Genomic DNA, 22,148 nt, shown 5'->3' with positions numbered 1-22,148 from the left:
TAGAGGTAAAATAAATAGGTAGGTTCAAAACCAATGATTAAGTTTTTCCTACACAGAAAAAATTACCATTAGTATAATTAATTAATAGAAGGCCAGAAAAAAATTATAATTCTCTAGTCTCACTCATGCAGATCACAAGCAATTCAGCCAAAAATTCATGCATCAAGCCCAACAACTTGAACTAGAGCACCTCTTTTAAAAAGACATCCAATCCAGACTTAAAAGACTTCATGTGATGAAGAAGCTACATTATCCCTTGATTAACTGTTGGAATAGTTTATTACCCTCACTATTAGACATTTGTGCCTTACTTCCGGTTTGAATTTTTCTAGCTTCAACTTCCAGACATTGGATCTTACTATGCCTTTGCCAGCTAAATTGGACCCTAAAATATCAGACATCTTCCTTGTCTAGATATTTCTAGATCATGATCAAGTCACCTCAATCATCTCTTCAAGAAGCTAAATATATCAACTTCCTTAAATCTCTCATTGCCAGATGCATTTTCCAGATCTCAAATCAGAAACCGCTTCAATTTTTCAAGCATGTCCACCAAAACAAGACACCGTGTTTCAGTAGTAGTCTCACCAACATTTTAAACAAAGACAGTAACCCTCCCTGCTTCTACTAGATATTGCAGTTTACACATCCAGTGACAACATTATTGGGCTAAGAACCAATCTCTGCAGAATCCACTCATTGATGGTTCTCCATTGACAATTACATTTTCAGAACTATCAGCAAGTTTTTCATTCATTTAATTAGTTTTTATTTTTTAATCACAATGCCCTACACTACTAAGTCAGAACCTTTACAGTAGTCTAAGTATGTTACATCACAGTTCGCTTTATTAACCAAACTTGTGATCTCAAAGACAATCAAATTCATCTGATGAGACCTATAGTCTATGAAATCACGTTGAATGACAGGTTATATTTCCATCCCTTAATTCTTTGATGGAAATATTTAATAAAACACTCTGCCTTTAGTGCATCATTGACAATTTTAGTGTCTTCATCTAGTAATGAATCTATGCTATCGGTAGGGTTTCTTTTGTTCTTGAGATTTTAAAATTCGTTATTGGCCTTACTCCTACTGAAACTAAAATTTCATTGGTACCTTTATCCTTCCTTATCAATTGTATGCTTTTTTTTTTAAAAGCTTCTGATGTATATTCATTTCCATATATTGATGGCTACTTTCAAGTCCCTTCTTAATCAGAATGGAATTATTTTGTTTTCCTTAAGAAGCTTTTGGTAGTATTCAGCTTCATGCTGTTTTATGCAGTCATTTATTCCTTTAAAAAACATCAGGCACGGATGAGTTCCACCAAAAGTCTAGTGGTAATATGACAATGTGTTGTGCAGAAGTTAAGGATTTATTCAGTTCTTCATGCTTTTGGCCACCAGAAGAAGGAAACACCACATCACGCTCATTAAATCTTTTCCAATGGGCTCTGGAGGGTACCATAACCAGCCCTATTTATCTTAGAGGACAACCAACCCCAATAAGGGGCAATAGAATAAGTAAAAATGAGAGAATCTATCAACATCTAAGAGACTCTTCATATAACCTCATAGTGTTTAACTGCTTACCAGGTAAATTAGATCTGCCCACAGATATTCCCAAAGGACTTCATAGAGTTTTCTGCTCTTCTCCCTGCCCTGGTAAAGGAGGTTCTATTAATCATCTCTTCTCTCCATCACCAATCATTCTAGTTTTAGAAGGAAAGCTTTTCAAAGAGCATGCCCTAAAAGTGATCTCATTCTGGGTTAGTCCGACTTCTAGGAAATCATTCTGTAGCCTAATCCCTTTGACCAAAATCCATTATCTTCTCTCACACATTTTACCCTGGGCTGTGTGAGTTAATTTGTCCTAGAAGAGTGCAAGTCTCTCAGTTGGTCACAGATTGCCACATCAGCAATTGCTTTTAGAGTCATGACCTATTTTTAATGGCTGGGAGGGAGGGGGACAGAGATCATATAATTTAAACACACCATTTGTGTGATAGATTTCCATTCACAGACCTGAATCTTACTTAACTCATTTGCTAGAAAGTTGACACTGACCAGAGAAAGCTATTACACAATATATGAAGTGCACATCTACCATTCGTTATTTGAACATCAAAATAATCTTTATACATGACCACAACCATCACGCACTAAATACAATTTAGTGCTTAGTTACTACTACAAAACACCAGATATCCCAGAGGGCCTCCCCTGCACCCCAAAACAATAATAATCACCCAGTTAATGACTGAAATTGTTGGCTACCATCTTGCTTTTTCTTACTTGAAGAGAATGGCAACAGAAGCTTGACTTTGACACCAGAACTATAGAAAAGGAAAGTATGTGATGATTAGGTGTGTGGCAGCAGATCAAAGCAGTACAGCTATGCTTACTGCCAAAAGATAATAAGAACAATTCAGAAGTAGGGGCTAGAAAATAGCATGTTACATGTCATTACGGATACTGGACCTGCTGAAAAAATAGTGAACTCTCCATCCGTAATCTTTCTGTCTTCAATAATCTTGAACTTAAAAGTGTAAAAAAAATTTTTTTAATCTGTTAAAAAGACTTAGAGCCTCCACACTAAGGGTACTGAATTGTTTTTAAATGTTGCATGATGGATAGGGTTGCCAACTTTCTAATCGCACAAAACTGAACAGTCCTACCCCACCCCTTCACCAAGGCCTCGCCCCTCCTCGCTCCATTCTCCCTCCCCCACCCTCACTCACTTTCACCCGGCTGGGGCAGGTGTTTGAAGTACGAGAGGGGGTAAGAGCTCCGGCTGGAGGTGCGGGCTCTGGGGTGGGGCCAAGAATGATGGGTTTGGGCTGTGGGAGGGGACTCCAGGCTGGTGCAGGCTCCAGGAGGGAGTTTGGGTGCAGGAGGGGACTCCAGGACGTGGCAGGGAGTTGGATGGGGTTTGAGGTCCCAGCGGCGCTTACTGTGGCTCCCAAGAAGCGGCAGGCACTGCCCCTGCAACTCCCATTAGTCGCAGTTTCTGGCTAATGGGACCTACAGAGCCATCACTCAAGTGGGGGCCGTGCACTGAGCCTCGCTGGCTGCCCGTGTGCCTAGGGGCTGCAGGGACCGGGCAGCCACTTCCAGGAGCTGCGTGGAACCAGGGCAGGTAGGGAGCCTGCCTTAGACCCGGGCTCCCGCCAACCAGAACCACCACGGTCCCTTTTCAACCGGGTGTTCCAATCGAAAACTGGACCTCTGGCAACCCTAATGATGGAGTGAACCTCTTTCTCCACATATGCCAGTTTAGTACAATAGCAACTGTGTGCGTGGGGGGGGGTGTCAGGGTCTTCAAAATTTGTCTTTGAAGACTATCAAGAAGGGTATTTCACACACCAACCTTGACACTCCAAATTCCAGTTAGGAAGCATTGTGTCTTAGCTGTAGTTTGAGAAATGCAATGTCTTATCCCTTAATGTAACACTCCTACTCATCCACTACTTTTCCTCATTCTAATTCGTTATCTCTAGAAACTGGAAGACCAAGAGACAAATTTATCTGAAATATCATTTTTCAATCAAAACCCTGAAAAAAGTCTAAAAATTTATTCCAGTTACCAGCGTATCCAGAACCACGTGTTGGATGAATTTTCTCTACGTATACCTATATATTTATTAAGTTCTGCTTCTGAGACAGCTAGAGAGCATACTGTTTTCCTAGTACCAGAAAAACTTCCAGATCATCGACCACTATTGATTCATACTTAATTATAACAACAATTTTCTTGCATCTGCAAACTTCTACATTCTTACCATTACTACAGAATAGCACTATAGCAAGAATTACTGTCAGAAAACTACAAAAATACAACTTTCAGACAGGAGCTATGAAAACAGTCCTTACAAGAAGTGGGACTTCGATAGCAGAAAGAAAAAAAAAGATCTGCAAAGGTTGGGAGTTGAGAAGCAAATCAGAAAATGTAATTTTTTTAAAATGAGTTTAAAAGTCATTGAAACCATCTCTTCAAGAAAGTTGAAAAAAAAATTATTAAATTGATACGAAATAAAAGCTTTCTTGTAGAGTCTAATTTAGGGAAAAGCCAGTAAGAACAACTCAAAAGTAAATGACTTGCAACATATTTAACATTAAACTTAGCTTTTTGCCAAATGTGTTAGAAGCTGTTTTGCCAGAATCTACCAGGTCTATTGTTTAATATCACATAGGGCTTTTGAAATTAATTTTTGTACAGTACAACTGAAAATAGTATCAAGAATTGTACTACTACTTAAATTCCTTAAAGCTAACATATTTATAGTATCACTACTTTAATTTGTTGTCAGTCATTTCAATTAGAGCCACATCATTTATTTGGTTTCTTTGGGACTTCTGAAAGAAATCTTGCTGTGTTGTCAGTTGAAGGGGTGTGTGTGTGTGTTCTTTTTGTGTACTGTTTCAGCTCTGTGCAGTAGCTAGGTTAGCAGACCTTGATAGAACCACCTGGAAAGACCACAGACTCAACTTGGTGGTGAAGGAGCTCAGCCAGGTTTACTGTTGACGAAACACAGGGCTAGTGCCCCAGTTCAATGGTTACAGGTACATGAACGCCAATTACAATGGAGCAGCTTAGTCAGCAATGGGACTTTTTCCTGCCCTCTAGGACAGACAGAGGGTTACGGCGAGGTATTTTAACATTTATAGACAGACAAACAATTTGGGGTAAATAATTTATGTACTACCTTACTTGTTTTATGACGCTTATTGCGTTTTTGAACCTTTTTTGATGTTTTAGATAAAACATTTTTATTTACCACTTGTTTGGTCTAAAACATCAGTACAGACATTTATTATTTTTGTTAAATTATTTTATTTTGTGCTAGGTTAGGATGTACTTGTGCTAGCCTGCTGGAATGTGTTTACATATTCACTGTGTTTTATTAATGCTAGTGGTACCCATGCCAAGTTTACGTGCTGGACACTGAACACACAGGCATTTGCTTTAATACATGGCCTGTATTTGGTTTACAGCCTTTGGGTTAGGCTTCACGTCTCACACCAGGCTTAATGCTTTAGGCTCGCTACTATGTTCAGGATAGGAGGGTTTCTATGAATTCATTATCTATAGATGTTAAGTACAAAAGAAGGCTCACTCAAACCTCATAGGACAGCTGATGACTAGAAGAAGAAATTCTTCTATACTTCAAAGCAATATTAAAGCCTTCTTGTTCAAGAAACTTTTTCCTGGCTTGTTTGATGTTTCTTATAAGATTTGTTTCTCATGTGCTCCCCCAGAAATGTAAGCTCTGAATGGAAAATGTATTAAAGTTTATATCACAAATTGTTGCTCAAACATCTTACTGGAGTTCAGTTGCTTGATTGTAAGGTTGATAATCCATCTGCACAGCAGACAAAAGATATCCAAATAATACTGATTTAAGCCAGAGAACCATAAATCTGTCATCTCAGATTAGCACCACCCAATCCTACCCAATCACATTTAGACTAATTTAAATTCTGCTAAAATTTTTTAGCACACTTTGTAATTAGACATATTAAGTAACATATGTATCTTTTTTTGTAAAACAGGTAAAGGTCTTTGATCTTTTATGTCAGTTTTACCTGAAATCAATGCAAGTGACCAGAACCCTTCTGGAAAACCAGTCGGACTTCTCACATATGAACGGACCTACATCTGCAGCCCTTAGTTCTTCTCATACACACTCTGCTGCTTAATTGCTGTCTCTCAATGGATAATTTCCAGACATGCGCTCTTCAGTTCCAGTCACTCAGTATCTTACCTCGGGTCTCCTGACTCAGTCCTAGACAACCTAATGTGATCGTCCTTTCACCTTGGGATTATACAATTTAGAAACAATGGTGGATGAAGGGTTACTTAGGCTTTATGACAGAAAGAGGACTAAAAAGGGAATCTGCAAGGAAAGCATGTGTGTGAAAACCCCGTATCATCAATTGCAAAATTTCACAGCTAGAAAGATATTTTGGCTACTGGAGGGTTAACAGAGTTCCAGCACATTTGGCATCCAAGATAGTTGGCAATTAACAGATATTTAGGTCCTCCACATGAGAGAAGTTTGTTGTTTACACAGTGACACAAATTGTTCTTTTCCTTTGGATAAAAAGGTTTAGGTTTTTTTGCTTTAAAGTTCTTCTAAGAATCTTGAAATCCCACAATTATCAGAGACTCCACTTCTCAAAAAGAAAGGCAAGCTGTTTGACAAGTATTTACAGAGAACACACACATTCTGAGGTTATCGGTATACAGTAGCATTTTATAGTCTAAGAGTATCTTCGCAGAAGTATTAGGAGTCTAAATTAGTCTTCCCCTCCCCCTTTCTTGTATTAAACAACTAGCAAAATGAACGTCCAAAATCTAAACAAAATAATAGAGTTGCCCTTGAGAGCCTAGGGGTGTCTACTCAGTCAGTACTATAAGAATGGACTTTGCAGACTCCTTAACATATGATTTTTTTTTACATTTCTACTACAGAAAAGAATAGAAGAATTCAGCCTAGGTTTCAGTGAACAGATGCTTGAATAAGAAAATCCATCACCACAACCAGCCCTTTCCTCAGCACTCTCAGCAGAGGTGCTAAAGAATGTACAGGTGCAAGGATAGTTCATTCTACTCTAGAATTGGTTCCTCCCTGTAAGGGTGGTGGGACATTGGTGGTCCCACTGCTAGGAAGCTTGCTTTGCTGCTAGCTTAGTTCTGTCAATAGAGGAATTCAGTTTACTGGGGGCTAGTCTACATTACCACTTAAACCGATAGAACTTACATTGCTCAGGGATGTGAAAAAGACACACCCATGAGCGACTTAAGTTACATTGACCTAAGTGCTGTCTATGCCGGCGCTATGTTAGCTAGACACACTCTCCCATTGGCGTAGTGCATCTTCACCACACGTGCTACAGTGGCGCCGATGTAACACTTGAGCGTAGACTTGCCCTGGGATGTCTGTCCAACATCTATCATAAGCATTAATCACAAATTTTAAAAGAAAATTTGTTTATGATCTGAAGTAAAAATGCTGATGTAGCACGTACTTATCTTGGTACTATGTAAGACAGAAGTTCCTATATATTCCCACATTTCCTCCTCCTCTGCTCTAATCTTCATTTCTTTTTTTAGAAAAGTTTTTGCCCTCCATTTCAAAATGAGAGCCAAATCTTATTACCAACCCAGTCATGCGTCTTCAACCATTTACTTCCATTGTCTTGCTGACAAAAGCTCTAGGGCGTTATGCCTTACAATGTACCTGGCACAGAATACTGCAGTGTCACAGCTGTGTATAATTCCTGTATCCCATCCTCATTTTTAAAATACCAAGAACTAGTCTGTTCTCAATTAGATAGGCATAATCCAGCTTTTACACTGCTGTAAGAGTAGAAGTTGGTTCAAAGTCCTCCATAAACTGGCAGTTTTCTCAGTGACAACTTTAAGATGACTTTTAACATAATTAAGTCTTTTTAATGAAGTTGTTGCTGTTGCCACTCCTACTAGCCTATTCACCTCCCTATTCCCTCTTTTGGGGCTCGTGCTGACTGTGATTATCAGATGTTACATCCAGTAATGCTGATTTACCTAGTGAGGTAACCAGTTAGTGTTGCTTTTTGTAATCAACTCCCACGTGTCTGAATCAATGTGACTACTCATGCAGTATATTTATACTCCACAACAAATTAACCAAATCAGGGTTACTGTGTTAGACAAAGCAGACCAGACAGTTTTGGCAGATGGAACAAGCTCAGGGTGGCTGGCTCAGGCACTGATGAGCAAATGGAACACTGTACTCATTGTTGTATGAAAACTCCATTAACTCCCCTTACATGAAGTGATCATCAGAAAAATGTGGATGTTAATTGGGACTTGTTGAAGAACTTTTAACTGGAAGCCCAAAATGCCCAATTGTAGAATTGAGGAAGAAAGCCATATTTGTTAAAAATCTGACCTGATTTAGAGAGAAACTGAAGGCAGCTATAAAAAATAAAATATGCCAAATGGAAGGAGGAAGTTGATAGCAATGAACATAAATCAGACACTAGAAATTGTAGAAAATTGATAAGGGAAGCAAAGAGAGACAAGAGAGAAATCTATGGCCTGCAGAGTTAAGGATAACAAGGAGCAGTTTTTAAAATATATTAGGAACAAAAAGCATCCTAATAAATATTTGCCATTACTAGATGGAAATGGTAGAATGATTAATTATAATGCAGAAAAGGAAGACATGTTCAATAGAAATTTCTGTTCTGTATCTAGGAAAAAATGATGTCATAGCATATAACAACTCTCCTTCCATTCCACTCGTATTTCAGGAGGATGTTAAATAGCAGCTACTGAAGTGAGACATTTTAAAATCAGGTTTAAATAACTTGCATCTAAGAGTTTTAAGAGAGCTGGTTGAGAAACTCATTGGATGGAATTTTCAATAAGTCTTAGAATACTGGGAAATTTTCAAGTGACTAGAAGAAAGCCAATTTTGTGAAACTATTTTAAAAGGGTAAATGGGGATGACCCAGGTAATTATAGGTCTGTCTGACACTGATCCTGGACAAGATAATGGAGCACTGATACGGGACTCACTTAATAAAGAATTAATGCATATCAACATAGGTTTACGGAAAACAGATCGTGTCAAACTAACTTGTATTTTCAAATGCGATTACAAGTGTGGTTGATAAAGGCAACAATATTGATACAATAGACTTCTGTAAGGCATTAGACTTGGTAACATATGACTTTTTGATTAAAAACTTGAAATATATAAAATTAACATTGTACATTAAACAGATTAAAAGCTGTCTGATAGGTCTCAAAATATAATTGTAAATGGGGAATCATCATTGAACACGTGTGTTTCTAATGGGGTCCTGCAGGGATGTTCTTAGCCCTATAGTATTTAACATTTTTATTCATGACCTGGAAGAAAACATAAAATCACCACTAAAAGTTCGCAGATGACAAAAATTGTGAGAGTGGTAAATAATGAACAAGCAGCTCACTGATACAAAGCAATCTGGATTGCCTGATAAGCTGGAAGCAAGTGAATGTGTTCTAATATGGCTACATGTAAACGTATACAACTAGGAACTAAGAATGAAGGCCGTACTTAAATGATGAGGGATTCTACCCTGGGAAGCAATGATTCTGAAAAAAATTTGGAGTTTGTGGCGGATAATCAACTACAGATGAGCTTCCATCACAATGCTGTGGCCAAAAGGGCTAATGCAATCCTTTATTTCTGTATTTGGCACTGGTGTAACTGCTGCTGGAATACTGTGTCCAATTCTGGTGCCCAAAATTCAACAAAGATGTTGATAAATTGCAGAGGGTTCAGAGAAGAAACACGAGAATATTTGGAATATCAGAAATCATGCCTTATAGTGACAGACTCAAGGAGATCAAACTATTTAGTTTAACAAAGACAGTTAAGGAGTGACTTGATTACAGTCTATAAGTACCTACATGGGGAACAAGTATTTGCTGGATTGAAGAAACCATTATTAGAGAAAAGTATCGCACAATTCAATAGCTGGAAGTTGAAGAAAGCAGACAAATTCAGACTGGAAATAAGGCATAAATTTTTGATAGAGTAATCAGCCACTGAAACTTACCCAAGATGGAGATGGATTCTCCATCACTAACAATTTTAAAATCAAGATTGATATTTTTCTAAAAGATATGCTCTAGGAATTATATTGGGGAAGTTCTATGGCCTGTTATACAGGACGTCAGATTAGACTATAACAATGGTCTCATCTGGCCTTGGAATCGATGAATCACATTTGGATTCCTAATACGTTTCAGAAAACTTTGCATTGTTGAAGAGAAGCTCTGGCCCATTTTGCTGTTTACAGCCATGAAATATATAACAGCCACTACACCGTCATACAGACACAAACTCTTCTTAACCTAATCAGGTGAGCAGACAATGAAAATACCATGCTGGTACGTAGGAACATGAGAATTTTTATTTATTTCTCAATCTTTTTTCTTATAACAAAACAAATATTCTAGGTAGCATCATACAGAACAAATACAAAAGTAATTAAAATCAAAAATAAGAAAATGTTTACACAATGCTTGGATTTTCATGAAATAACCACATTCCCAGCATGCAGATTTTTTATGGCACAGCATGATATAAAAAGTATAAGCAACGAACATAGTTATGTGGTTAGTTTTATACCTTGTTAAAACACTCAAGCCTGGTAGTGATGATTGATTACTTAGCTTCCAAGTGCACATACAATTTATAAAAATAAATAAAATTTAGGAAGACCTTTCTAGAATGCAAGCCAAAGCTGTTTTACAAAGAAGTCATGTTTAATAAACACCCAAAACCTAGCATTAACATAGTCCTTTGACATTAGACTTTGGTGGAGTTAGTGACACAACTGCAAATGCGTTTCATAGGAAGGAACTGTTCCTTAGAATTTGTATTTGTTTGTATATACAGTGGTTTATGTTAAAAGGAAATACTTTGTCTCATTTCACTATCATTATATTCTCGGAGGAGAAAAATAATCTATACTGTGATGAAAGAGGTTTTTTTTTTAAATGTAAGGTACTGTTTTTAACTTAGAGATTTGTCATCACAATATTTGACCCAGTCCTGCTTCTGATAACATCAATATTAATAGCCCCAATTCTCCCTGTACACGTCAATTACTTAAAACCATCCACACTACTCATGAACTAACCAGTGAACTTCAAACAAAATATATAAATAAATTTTAAACAATATGAAGTGGCAGATACATGACATCAAATTCTTCCAGAGTATTCTGGTTTTGATAGGTGTTCAACAGAATGATGTCATGTTTTCTTGAGTATGAATTAAATTGCTATTTCCCTCTCTCCCTCCCGCTCAAAAAAAGTTAATACTCTCTTAATATTCCCAAGACTGGAAGGACCCAGGCTATTATTTATGTTAGATTTCTCTCTATAATATAAAATGGTTCTGAAACAACACATGAACTGTTATGTTCCATTAAAGTATGATATAGGTGCTGAAAAAAAAAATCTATTTGTGAGTGTATAGATATTTTTTGAAAAAAATATCTTGTAAACTTTGCATGTATATGCTTTTTTAAAGATTTTTTTTTAAATGTCAGATTTTAAAGCTGGTATAAAATCTATAGTAACAATAGATTATTCAAAAAAATAAAGTAAGTTATTGTAAGAATTCGTATTTGCACACAACTGCAATCTCTAACTGTTAAGTGGTACTAAAGAGAAGTCACAGGTGACAGCCTGAGATGAGAACTGAAGTAATTCATTTCCTGTGTTCATGTAAATGTCTGACAGCTAATATTTATAAGTGCCTGCTGCTTATTTACATTTAGTAGTTAACAGGCATTCAGACAAATAAATCTCTCAGTGGATGACACCTTAGTTTATTTTTAATTATGTTAAATTTAAGAAACTTTCTAGGCCTTCAGAGGTTCAATTCTGCAAATGAGACTACTTGCATTAAGTAGCATGTCTAGGTATCTGACCCCAAGTGATCACAGACATGGAAAAGCTTCCCCATATCTGAACATAAGAACTGCCATACTGCGTCAGACCAAAGGTCCATCTAGCCCAGTATCCTGTCTTCCGACAGTGGCCAATGCCAGGTGCCCCAGATGGACTGAATAGAACAGGTAATCATCAAGTGATCCATCCCCTGTCACCCATTCCCAGCTTCTGGCAAACAGAGGTTAGGGACACCATCCCTGACCATCCTGGCTAATAGCCATTGATGGACCTATCCTCCATGAACTTATCTTGTTCTTTTTTCAACCCTGTTATAGTCTTTGTCTTCACAACATCCTCTGGCAAGGAGTTCTACAGGTTGACTGTGTGAAAAAATACTTCCTTTTGTTTGTTTTAAACCTGCTGCCTATTAATTTCATTTGGTGACCCCAAGTTGTTGTGTTACGAGGAGTAACTAACACTTTCTTATTTACTTTCTCTATACCACTCATGATTTTATAGACCTCTATCATATCCCCCTAGTTATCTTTTTTCCAAGCTGAAAAGTCCCAGACTTATTAATCTCTCCTCATACAGAAGCCGTTCCGTAACTTTAATAATTTTTGTTGCCCTTTTCTGAACCTTTTCCAATCCCGATATATCTTTTTTGAGATTGGGCGACCACATCGGCATGCAGTATTCAAGATGTGGACATACCATGGATTTATGTAGAGGCAATATAGTATTTTCTGTCTTATTATCTGTCCCTTTCTTAATGACTCTGAACATTCTGTTTGCCCCCCCCCCTTTTTTTTTTTTGACTCCCACTGCACATCAAGTGGATGTTTTCAGAGAACTATCCACAAGGACTCCAAGATCTTTCTTGAGTGGTTAGTTAATTTAGATTCCATCTGCAATTATAATACACATTAAGTACTGCTTGCAATCTTACCCTGTAGACTGCAAGACTAAAATAAACCAAAACACAACTGTAAAATAAAACTGGTCTAAAGTATGAAACAAGAAGGTGAGGGAGAAATCTGAATTCCACCTCAGCCTGAAGCACGGCTCAGCAGCCAACCCTGGAAATGGTTCTTTTCAGTAACCACCAACTGCAACGCCATCTCTCTCCACTACACCTCTTTAGGAGATGCATCTCCTCCCATTGTTTCCAGCCTACAAAAAGCCAGCGTTATTTCACTCTATTTACTACAGTAACAGAAATCTGGACTTTAAGATCTGGAAGCCAGGGTAATTGAAAACACGACACAGATTAAAAGGAAAAAAACCACAACTCTCAAGCTTCTCTTGCTGTAATCTTTGTGTGTCAGAATTAGCATCAAACACAACAGAAAGGCCAACGTCACGTGAATGGGAGTTCAGTGTAAAAAGGAGCCCAGGCAGCTCCTATATAAAAACAGACTACAGGGGTGGTAGGCTTAGGGCAGTCCCCACCTCTTGGGGTATGTTAGAGCCATGGCGGGAAGAGCAGAAACCCATATTCCCCCTCGAAAGCGGCCATGCCACCCGATGGGAACTAAGAACAGAATAATCCGAATTTTTGAAAGAAAACAAATAAACCCCTTGAATAACCCCCCCCCCCCGGTGCCCGGGGTTAACCCGCCTCGGCCCCAAATCCCCCCCGGGTTAACCTGCCTCGCCCTCAAAAAGCCCCCCTCGGGGTTAACCCGCCTCGGCCCCAAATCCTGCCCCCCCGTTAGCCCATCTACCCACAGAACAAAAGCCCCCAGCACCCGCCTGAACAAACTCCGCCCGAGTTAGCTCCACCCCTTTACCTCACCCAACATGGCGGACGAGCCTACCTTCACCACCACCGCCGCTCCTGCGACTCTAGTCCCGATGGCCCGATTTCATTGGCCACCGTTTGGCAACCCGCGAGGTCAGTCGCAGCCAATGAAAGGCGAGGACGGCGCACGAACCGGCTGGACCCGTCCGGCTGCCCTCCCCGGTAGCCATTGGCTCACTTTGCTCCGCCCCGTTGCGTGCGCGCGCGCTGTCTTCTGTGCGCACGCGCATCCAGCTGGTTGTGTCCAATCCGCTCGTGGCTTTCGAAACTACACCGGGTTCAAAGCTCGCCTCCTGCCTGGCGAGGTGTGGTTGGTGGCTGTGGCGCTAATCAGGCAGCCACGTGTGCCTAGCGGAAAGAAGGGGTCGAACGCTGAGGCGGAGGAATTCCGCTAGCTCTGGGGTGAGCCTGGCCACGCCCCCAGGAGGGGCTGTGTAGCTGCTGGGCGAGCGAAGGGTTAATGTCTCCCTGCTGCCCTGGGAGGTTCCTCCCGCCGGGGCCGGCTCGAGCCCGCTAGTGCCGGCGCGCGCGCGGCTTCCGTCAGCGCGGCCTCGCCCGCAAAGGTACGGTAGTGGGTACGGTGCCCAGCGGCGGGGTTGCTGCATTCTCTCCGCTGGCAGCGGCTGGGGCCGTGGCCATCCGTGCCGGTCCCCTCGCTAGCAATAGCTCCCCGGCCCCTGCCGAGCCTGTGTGGTTCGGCAACTGCTGCGTTTCAGAGGTCCCCGCCCACGGAAAAGGGAGGGGTGCTGGGTATCGTTAGCAAGGCAGCGGGGGCTGGCCTGGCCCGGGAAACGGGCTGCTGATGTCTGGCTGGAGTTGGAAGGCAGGACCCTGCTAGTCCTGTCTCCCCAGTTCACAGCTGCTGGGCTTTCCTAATGTAATTTGTTGCCAACCCCTCAACGGGCAAATGCAGTTGAGGGGAGGGATCACATTTAGCCGTAATTCTTGAAGTTCTCGTCTCCCTTTTTTTTTTCATTGCCTAGGTTGCACAAACCTCTCTCTGTCAGATCTTTTGGAGCAGTTTTTATTAAAGAACCTTTCCCTGGAAGCTTACAGATGAATGGTAACCCACCACTCCAACATGTCAGTGTCCCTATTTAGGTCCTGGACCTCCAATCGGTGGTACACACCTGTCAGTGAGACTTCTCACAGGCATACAATTAAGTCAACTTGTATGCAGTTAAGCATGTATACTATTGGTTGCAAGATTGGGTCCTTAGATGTTGATGGATATTGGGGTTTGATGGCAAGAATGCATCTGCAAATGTGTACCCTTGAAAAATTTATACAGTGAAATAAAAACTTACACAATCAATGTTTAAAAAATCAGATTTCTCTGTGTTGCATCTACTGTTATTACAAGTAACTCCTAGATCATTAAAGCTAAAAGATTTAGAGGAAAGAAGCAAGCTTCACTATTTTCCCTGTATAGTCTGACTCTTTCAAGCAAGGGAAGAATATTCTTTTTTAAAAATGTGACTGGTAGGGGGAAATATGTAGGACTCCAGGACAGATGTAGTTCCTGAAGCTATTTTTAATACTTTTTTAGATGCTGACTTGAATTTTTTAATTGAGTACATAACATGTCATCAATTATATTAATATTATTACATAACCTCATCAAGGTTCTTTTCTGGGCAACTAGACTGTGCAATGCAGAGAGAGGGTTGTTGCTTTTCCATCCTCCTCTTTCTTTGGTGGCCTGTACAAAAGGAAGAAGTAGGCGGATCTTTGATAATATTGCTTTTAAGTATACTGTAAAACTATTCAATTTAGCAGCAGTTTACTCATATTACTTTCATATTTCTGATCTATCTGTGGTGGAAAGTAATGCCTGATCTTGAAAACATTCACTGTAAATTACTTCAAACATTTTTTTTCTTTAATTTACAGAGGAATGGAATTTTCTTGGCGCAAAGGAGAATGAAAAGCGGTTTTATGAGACCAAAAGAAGTACTAAGGATTTTGGAGAGATCACATTGTAACAATAAAGAGTTGCTGGCATCTGAAGATTCGTTTCATGTTTCTTAAATATTGGTTGACATTGGAAATTTAATTGTGCCCCTAATTCAGCATGGAATCTGGCACTCCCCCAAGAGCAATGTAATAAATTGGGGAATGCAGTTTTAGGACAGCAAGTTCATAATGTTCTATTCTAGCCATGATTTAGTGCAGTTAATGTTTTAATTGTTTTTTGAAGCATAACATACATGCATTCAACTACTTCAAAGAATGGAAGAAGAAAAAAGTAAGTTTATTAAAAATAAAGCATTATTTGTAATCATTAGGCAGATCTTTTGAGGGAGTCTTTTTATAACTAAATTGGGTAGGATTGGCCAGCCTTCATTTGAAAACAAGACCCCAACCTAACTAAATTAGAGTGATTAAAGCTTCCAACGTGACACAGTTTGACTAAAGCCCTCGAGTTTGTGCTGATTTTTTTAAAAAGAATTTATATATCATAGTGGACTGGAAGCAATTTACTTTTCTCTGGCACTTCTGGCTCTATATTTGTAGCACACACCTTGTATTCTTTAGATTATTCAGCACTCTCTGTGTCCACAATAGCACTTGTCAGAAATACTGTATCCTTCCTATGGAGAAAGAGTGCCATCTTATGTGTGCCTATAGCCTGTTAACTCTGCTTGAGTATCTTTACTTTGCCATGCATCTCCTGGGGTCAAAATTCAGGGTTTTTTCTGAAGTCTATAGGTCTGCCACTGTTTCTGGAGAAGTTTACTTTCAGTGCAATAAATTTGGCAACTTTAACAGAAAAAAGAGAATCATACACTAAAAGAAAGCAGAAAATGCACATGCCTCACTGAATACTACAAGAAAGTATTGCTGGTCTGGCAACACTTGGTCACTTTTGGGCTGATAGGAGATGATTCTTGTATAAAAATGAATGCAACCTCACAGACTCCATTTCAACTTGCTGCTTTTAGTAGCAGCTTGCTAAGGCCACATCCTAACGTTTGTAGCCTTGACAGTGGGATGGTTTTCTCTTTCCCCTGTAAGTACATTCTCAGGCAGTGCTCTCTCAAATGTCTACTGTTGGTAAAGCTAGCTGAATGAAAGCAGTTTGGAGAAACTTGGTAAGAAGCAAGAGGCTGCCAGCATATAATCTCTCTCTGATCTTTTTATCTAGCTGTTTATACTGTGCCTGTCACATCTGAATGCCTGGATGTGGAGACCCTTAGCAATGTCAGTGGCGAGAGAGGTGAAGGTGATGTCGTCTATTTTTTTTCATTTATGGGTGGCAGAGGGGACATGGTGATAAATGAGTAGTGCTTGTGGAAATTATGGTGGGAATGACAACCTGAAGCCTGAAATAATGTCCACGACAGGGTAAATATAACAGGCATCCGCAGTGCAAGTTCCCTCAGCTCTCAAGCTAAGAGAGTGATTACATCTCCGTGGCCTTTCAGGCCCTTGGCCTCTGCTTGGACTGCCAAAAAAGGTGCCAAATGTGGAGGTGACGTTAGTAACGTGGATACCTGTCCACTGAGAATTGGATTGAGAATGTGAACTTGTTTCACATAGGGGCATCAAGTAGCCATGATTCTTTCTAGAGAATTATACCAAACTTATTGTCCTGGGATGTTAGCAAAATAGGTAAAATATGTGAAGTGCTTTGAAGAGAAAAAGCACTAACTGTAATAACAGTAATTTTTATTCACTGTTGACCCTGGGCTGGATTTGAACTGCTGACCCTGAGGAACTGATGAAATGCTCTGTGTACCATTGCCAATCCTTTGAGGTATCTAGTTCATCATTAGCATCCAGCCACAACAATTGTTGAAAAAGCTGAAAAGAGGTAAATCATGGAAGCAACAGTACAGGGTTGTAATCTTGCTGTGCTGAGATCTGCTATTGAATTTGCTAATATTTAACATAACTTTTTTTTTTAAATAACCTTTTTTCCAATTTTTTAACAAAAATTCCTCAAGGAATAAAAGCACTTCTAGTAGTGCAGGGATGTCTCTCAGAATTTGTTGGCTGTTGGAGCTCTGATGTGGGATTCCACCTGACCAATTTGTGTGTTTTCAGGATGGACATTGGTCTTCCTTGTGTTAGCTATCTCTGTGAATATAAGGGTTAGGGAGAAGGTATTGGCAGATGGCAAGTGCCCTCCCCATCCAATCAGCTTAATGGAAAAAAGCACTCTCCAAATTTTGCCTCTTAATATTAAAGGTGAGCCCATTGCTGCCATCCATATGGTTGCTGATCTCGCACTCATAAGAGAGCTTTGTGTTCCCCTTCCCCCTCCAGAAACCAGCTTCCTTTACATTACTCAACAGTTGTCATATTTGGTAAACAGAAACCATCCTGCCTAAGGAAACTATACCAGCTGTGGAAATATTTATTCATGTCCTTGCAAGTACTAAACATGTTATCCTGTGACTTCTAAGAAGATAATATGCATAGCCATTTTATGTCTGAGGATATTTACCCATCCAAATTAGCAGTCTGAGACAAGAACGTAAAGATTCCTCTCTAAGTATGATAAAGTTATTTAGAAATTAGTTAAGTGATAAAACAGATGTACTGTAGTTCTTCCTGGATTCTTTCATAGGCAAAGAAGGAGCATCTTAATACTAATAATACATTTCCTTGTCCTGACTGATTTTGTGACACATTGAAGAATACACTTTTTATTAGAGACCTTTCCAGTTAAAATATTGGCAGCACTAGGCGTTCCCAAAAAAGGGTTCCCCATGTCGACTGTAGACTGTGGACTCATGTGCCTTGCAAGAGAGAGGAGTGTGGTGCCAGGGACTCTTATTAATTGGTTTTTCCGTTTTAAAAAAAAATGCTTTTTATAACCATTCCCAAGGAGGGAGGTATGCTTCTGGGTGTAGTATAAGTTAATAAAACTAACACCACTTGGCAAACAAATGTGTTAAGCTGCACTTGCCTGAAAATATTTACGGGTTTTTTCTGATAAATATACTGAGTATATTCTTAGGATAGCACAGTTATCAAATTGTGGAGATGTGAGAAAGTATAAAAGCTTGGTAAAAATACCTATTGTGTGATGCAATCCAGTCAACTAAAAATTTTGTTCTTCTTAATTATTTTTATGAGCCTCAGTTATAATTCATCTCTAGCAGGAATAACTTAACAGCACCCAGAAAGAGAGAGAAGATTTTAAACTTCCTTCCTGTTTGATGGTACCAGAATTTTAACAAAGGACACTTCTGAGCATAGGTGCTGACTCTGCGGGTGCTCAGGGACTCAAGCACCCACAGAGAAAAAATAAGGGGTGGAACTGGCTGGGGCTGCTGCTCTGGCGGCCCTGGGGCTGCCCTGCCCGTCCGCTGTTGAGCGGTGGCTGCCCTGCTGCTCACTCCTCTCTGCCCTGCCCCCCCCACTGCCCTTTTAAGGCAGGAGGGGGCAGAAAGGAGTCAGCAGGAGGCGTTCAGGGGAGGGAGCGGAGCAGGGGTGAGGCCCTGGGGAAGCGGGGGATAGCCAGTGTGCAAAACCAAAAGTCAGCGCCTATGCCTCTGAGTCTCCAGAAAGCCCCTCAAGCACATCACTTGATTACACTTTCATTTTCAGTTTATATTTAGGGCCAGATTTAAGTGGCTAAAAATGTAAAGAGGGGTTTGGTGGGATTTTTAAAAGTGCCCAGGAGCCTTTGAAAATCTCACCATGTCCCTATCTGCATGTTTAGGCACCTAAATGCTTGTTAAAATCTGGGCATTAGGAACTGTATGCTCTTGTTGTAAACAGAAATGTGCATTTCAGGTGATGCACAGATGTTTTGGAGGCAAATGGAAGATGAAAGAGTGGACTTCATATTTGAGCAGGTGCAAAACGTATTGCTGTCTCTGAAACAAAAGATCAAGGATGGAACTGCAACAAATGAAGGTTTGAAACCCTTGTAATAGTTATGCATGACTAGAATCAAATCTTGGGCCACCTTACCTGAAGCTGTTTGATAATTTGCCAGACCTTAGCTGTAAGTGTACAAAAAAAATACTGTGCCCAAGGATGGTGGTATTATAATTTATTATTCATATTATCATAGCACCAAGGAACACCAGTCTATGGACCAGGACCCCATTGTGCTAGATGCTGTACAAACATGGAACAAAAAAAGAGAGCCAGCCCCAGAGAACTTGCATTCTATTGGTACATCTGCACTAGCGACTATACACATCAGTGCATGTCCATAACCCCCCTACTGTCCACACCTAAACTCCAGAAGCACATGTCTGAAGGTTAGTAGAGGGTACGTAAGCTAACACGCCTGAGGAATGTGGGCAAATACATGTATGGCCCCACACCCATGCCAGTTTGCAGTTTTGACGGACAGAAAGGGGCATGTATCAGGTCTCGAATTTCACTAATCCTCCATCCCCATTCCCACAATGCACTGAACTTGTTTCTGTCTAACCCTCCTTACCGAATCTATAAATGTCTCTGTCCGTCCGTCCATCCTTCCTTCCTCCCCCCACCCCCAACCCCAGTTTTCACCAGTAGTAGCAAGCTGCACTGACTACATCAAAACAACTTTTCCGTACACTCTTTAGCTCAATATAGGTGAATGTGAATCTTGCTCCAAGAGCAGCCGCCCAACCCACTAGCCACATTCACATGCCAGTCAACGTGTGCTCAGAGTACAATGTCCTCTATTACTTGCCTGGAGTGCAGGAACAAATATCTGTACCGGGAAATTTCACAGAGGATGGAGTTCAGGGGACTCTGTCCTCATACTGAGAACACATCAAGCACTTGAGGGTCCTGGACAGAAAAGCAAAAGACTCCAACAATCGCTCTGGGAAGGCTCGTCGTACATGCTCCTTCTATGATGGTCAGAAGGAGGTGGTGTCAAGGGCTCTCAGTACAAAGCTTGAAGTGGCTCACGCTCCCTTCCTCAAGTCTGCCAGCCTCAATGTCTGACAGGAAGCTAATGCGGGCCAGGGTGAGGAGGCAGCAGGGACCGTAGAGGATGCCTGGAAGACCCAGAGAACAAGGAGTATGTGATTCTCCACCGCGACCCAGAGGAGCTGGTTAAGGAAGGCCTCTCCCCTAATGAAACTGAGGAGGACCCCAAGCTGTGGCAGGAACCAGAACTCAAGGCTGGTAAGTTACAGTGGACCCCCATGCACACCCTCCTCGCCAATATCCCCTCTTGCTCTGGTGCTGTACTCCTGATTTTAAAATTCAGGGCATTTGCAGTACTTGTGCACTGACTTTTTTTTCCTCCCTGGATAATATGCCATGCATTGCTGTGTCTCTGAGTTTGAACTGCAGTGCTGTTCAAACACCCTGTCCTCTTACCAGATTCCTTCAATTCCGCCGACCTCCATCCAGCCCCTGCTTTGCTCCATCCCGAAATGGTCCCCAAGAAAGACACTACTATAAGTCAATCAACAACTATTATGCATTTAGCTAAAGCAGGGTCTTACAAACAGATTATTAATGAAAAATCATTGTGCATTTCTCAGCCAGCAGTCTGGCAGCAATGGTCCCAGAGCTGTCTGGTGTGGGGGAAAGGAAGGGGCAAGTTAGAAAGCTCCTGATTGGGGATGGGACAATTGTAGAAAACATATAGGTGTTTGTGTAAAGTTAGTGACAGCTGTGTTTCGTTGCTTGGAAGATTACAGCCCCCTGACCTTACCATCCCCTTACAAATGGGAGTGGCACAAAATGGGGATGGTGGGAGTGATGCTGCGGGGCAGCAGGGTTAGGTCCGGGCTAGGGAAGGGAACCTAACACAGTAATAGAATGCTTTGGTTGTTTGGGGAAAAGTTACTCACAGGAGTCCTTTTTCCCCATGGAAGATTACAACATTTTTACCACCCCCATTCCTGGTGTCTGGCCTCTCCCTGCATTGAGCCGTGGTGCACAAGCCAGGGGAAATGGGGGGGGGGGAAGAAGAATCAAGTCTGGTGTTGGGATAAACACGGTGCAGTGTTCCTTTGCAGTGGAGAGCTTGTGGTGGTTACCTGAAACCACAGGGAAACAAAGTTGCAGTGTGGCTCTTTTTTTCCATGTTCATTTCATCATTGTTAGGCAGGCATCGTCAGTGACTTCAACATTGGCAGCCATGCCTAGTGGTTAGAGCAGGAGTTTGTATTCAGAAATCAGAGCCAAGGGTCAGCGCTGAAGTCAGGAATGGGAGCTGAGAGTCAGGACCAGGTTTTCTGGAGTGACCTAAGGCTGCATCAAAGGCTGAAGCAGGGCTGGATCAAGGCAGGAGCAGGCTGGGAACAGGTAGGCACAGGAGCTGTTGCAACTGTGGGTGAATACTTTGAGCAGCCATTGAGCTACTGGTTCTGGGCTTAAGAGCCAGTCTGCTGACTCTTCCCACCAGTCAGGTGGTGTAGCCAATAAGGTAGCCGACTACAGGCCCACTGGGCTCATTCAGTTATCCAGAAACTGGCTCTGCTGCAGGCCCTGCTTCCTGACAGTATCCCGTGACCCTCACCCCGAGGGTGCCTCCTTGGGGCCTGGTTTCTTGGGAAACTTCTGATGGAACTCTTGCAATAGGTCTGGAGTGTGGATGTTCTCTACCAGTTCCCAGCATGGCTCCTCCAGACAGTAACATTCTCAGGCCACCAGGTACTGGAGCCTTTCCCTAACTTGCCAAGAGATGAGGATTTCATGAATCAAGTATTCCTCCTGTCCACAGACTGTTATGCGTGGTGCTGGCATGTTGGAGAAGTTTGGGTATGGGTCATCAATGCAGGGTTTTAAAAGTGAGATACGAAAGATGGGATTGATTTCAAGGACTTGGGACCCTGTAACCTGAAAGCCACTGGCTTTACCTGTTCTGTAATCTTGAAGGGGCCCAGGTATTGGTAGTTTAGTTTGGTGGATGGGCAGCTCAATTTAAGGTTCTGAGCAGAGAGCCACACATGGGAGCCTGTGGCCAAATTGG

At 41.2% G+C, this 22,148-nt stretch overlaps 2 protein-coding genes across 13 annotated transcripts in view; one reads left to right on the top strand and one right to left on the bottom strand.

The window, feature by feature from the left end:
• Positions 1-13,404, bottom strand: part of CAB39L (calcium binding protein 39 like) — a 105,407-nt gene extending 92,003 nt beyond the window's left edge. For all 4 annotated transcript variants that reach the window (XM_084622476.1, XM_084622478.1, XM_084622479.1 and 1 more), the window contains exon 1: positions 13,272-13,404. The gene's annotated coding sequence lies outside the window, so the exon portion shown is untranslated. The remainder of the gene's footprint in view (positions 1-13,271) is intronic.
• SETDB2 (SET domain bifurcated histone lysine methyltransferase 2) overlaps positions 13,245-22,148 on the top strand; it is a 42,259-nt gene continuing 33,355 nt past the window's right edge. For 2 of the 9 annotated variants that reach the window (XM_084622408.1, XM_084622409.1), the window contains exons 1-4: positions 13,679-13,818; positions 15,149-15,503; positions 16,404-16,481; positions 19,007-19,129. In XM_084622408.1, coding sequence (XP_084478534.1) covers positions 15,488-15,503; positions 16,404-16,481; positions 19,007-19,129 — 217 coding nt within the window. In that variant the 5' untranslated portion in view covers positions 13,679-13,818; positions 15,149-15,487. Of the gene's footprint in view, positions 13,349-13,465; positions 13,819-14,238; positions 14,339-15,148; positions 15,504-16,403; positions 16,482-16,932; positions 17,073-19,006; positions 19,130-22,148 lie in introns of those variants that run through there. The other 7 variants (XM_084622405.1, XM_084622404.1, XM_084622406.1 and 4 more) reach the window with 7 other exon arrangements.

The sequence above is a fragment of the Lepidochelys olivacea genome (assembly GCF_965140295.1).
Source record: "Lepidochelys olivacea isolate rLepOli2 genome assembly, chromosome: 1".
NCBI classification, from domain to species: Eukaryota; Metazoa; Chordata; order Testudines; family Cheloniidae; genus Lepidochelys; species Lepidochelys olivacea.
This window is presented reverse-complemented; position numbering and strand designations above follow the sequence as displayed.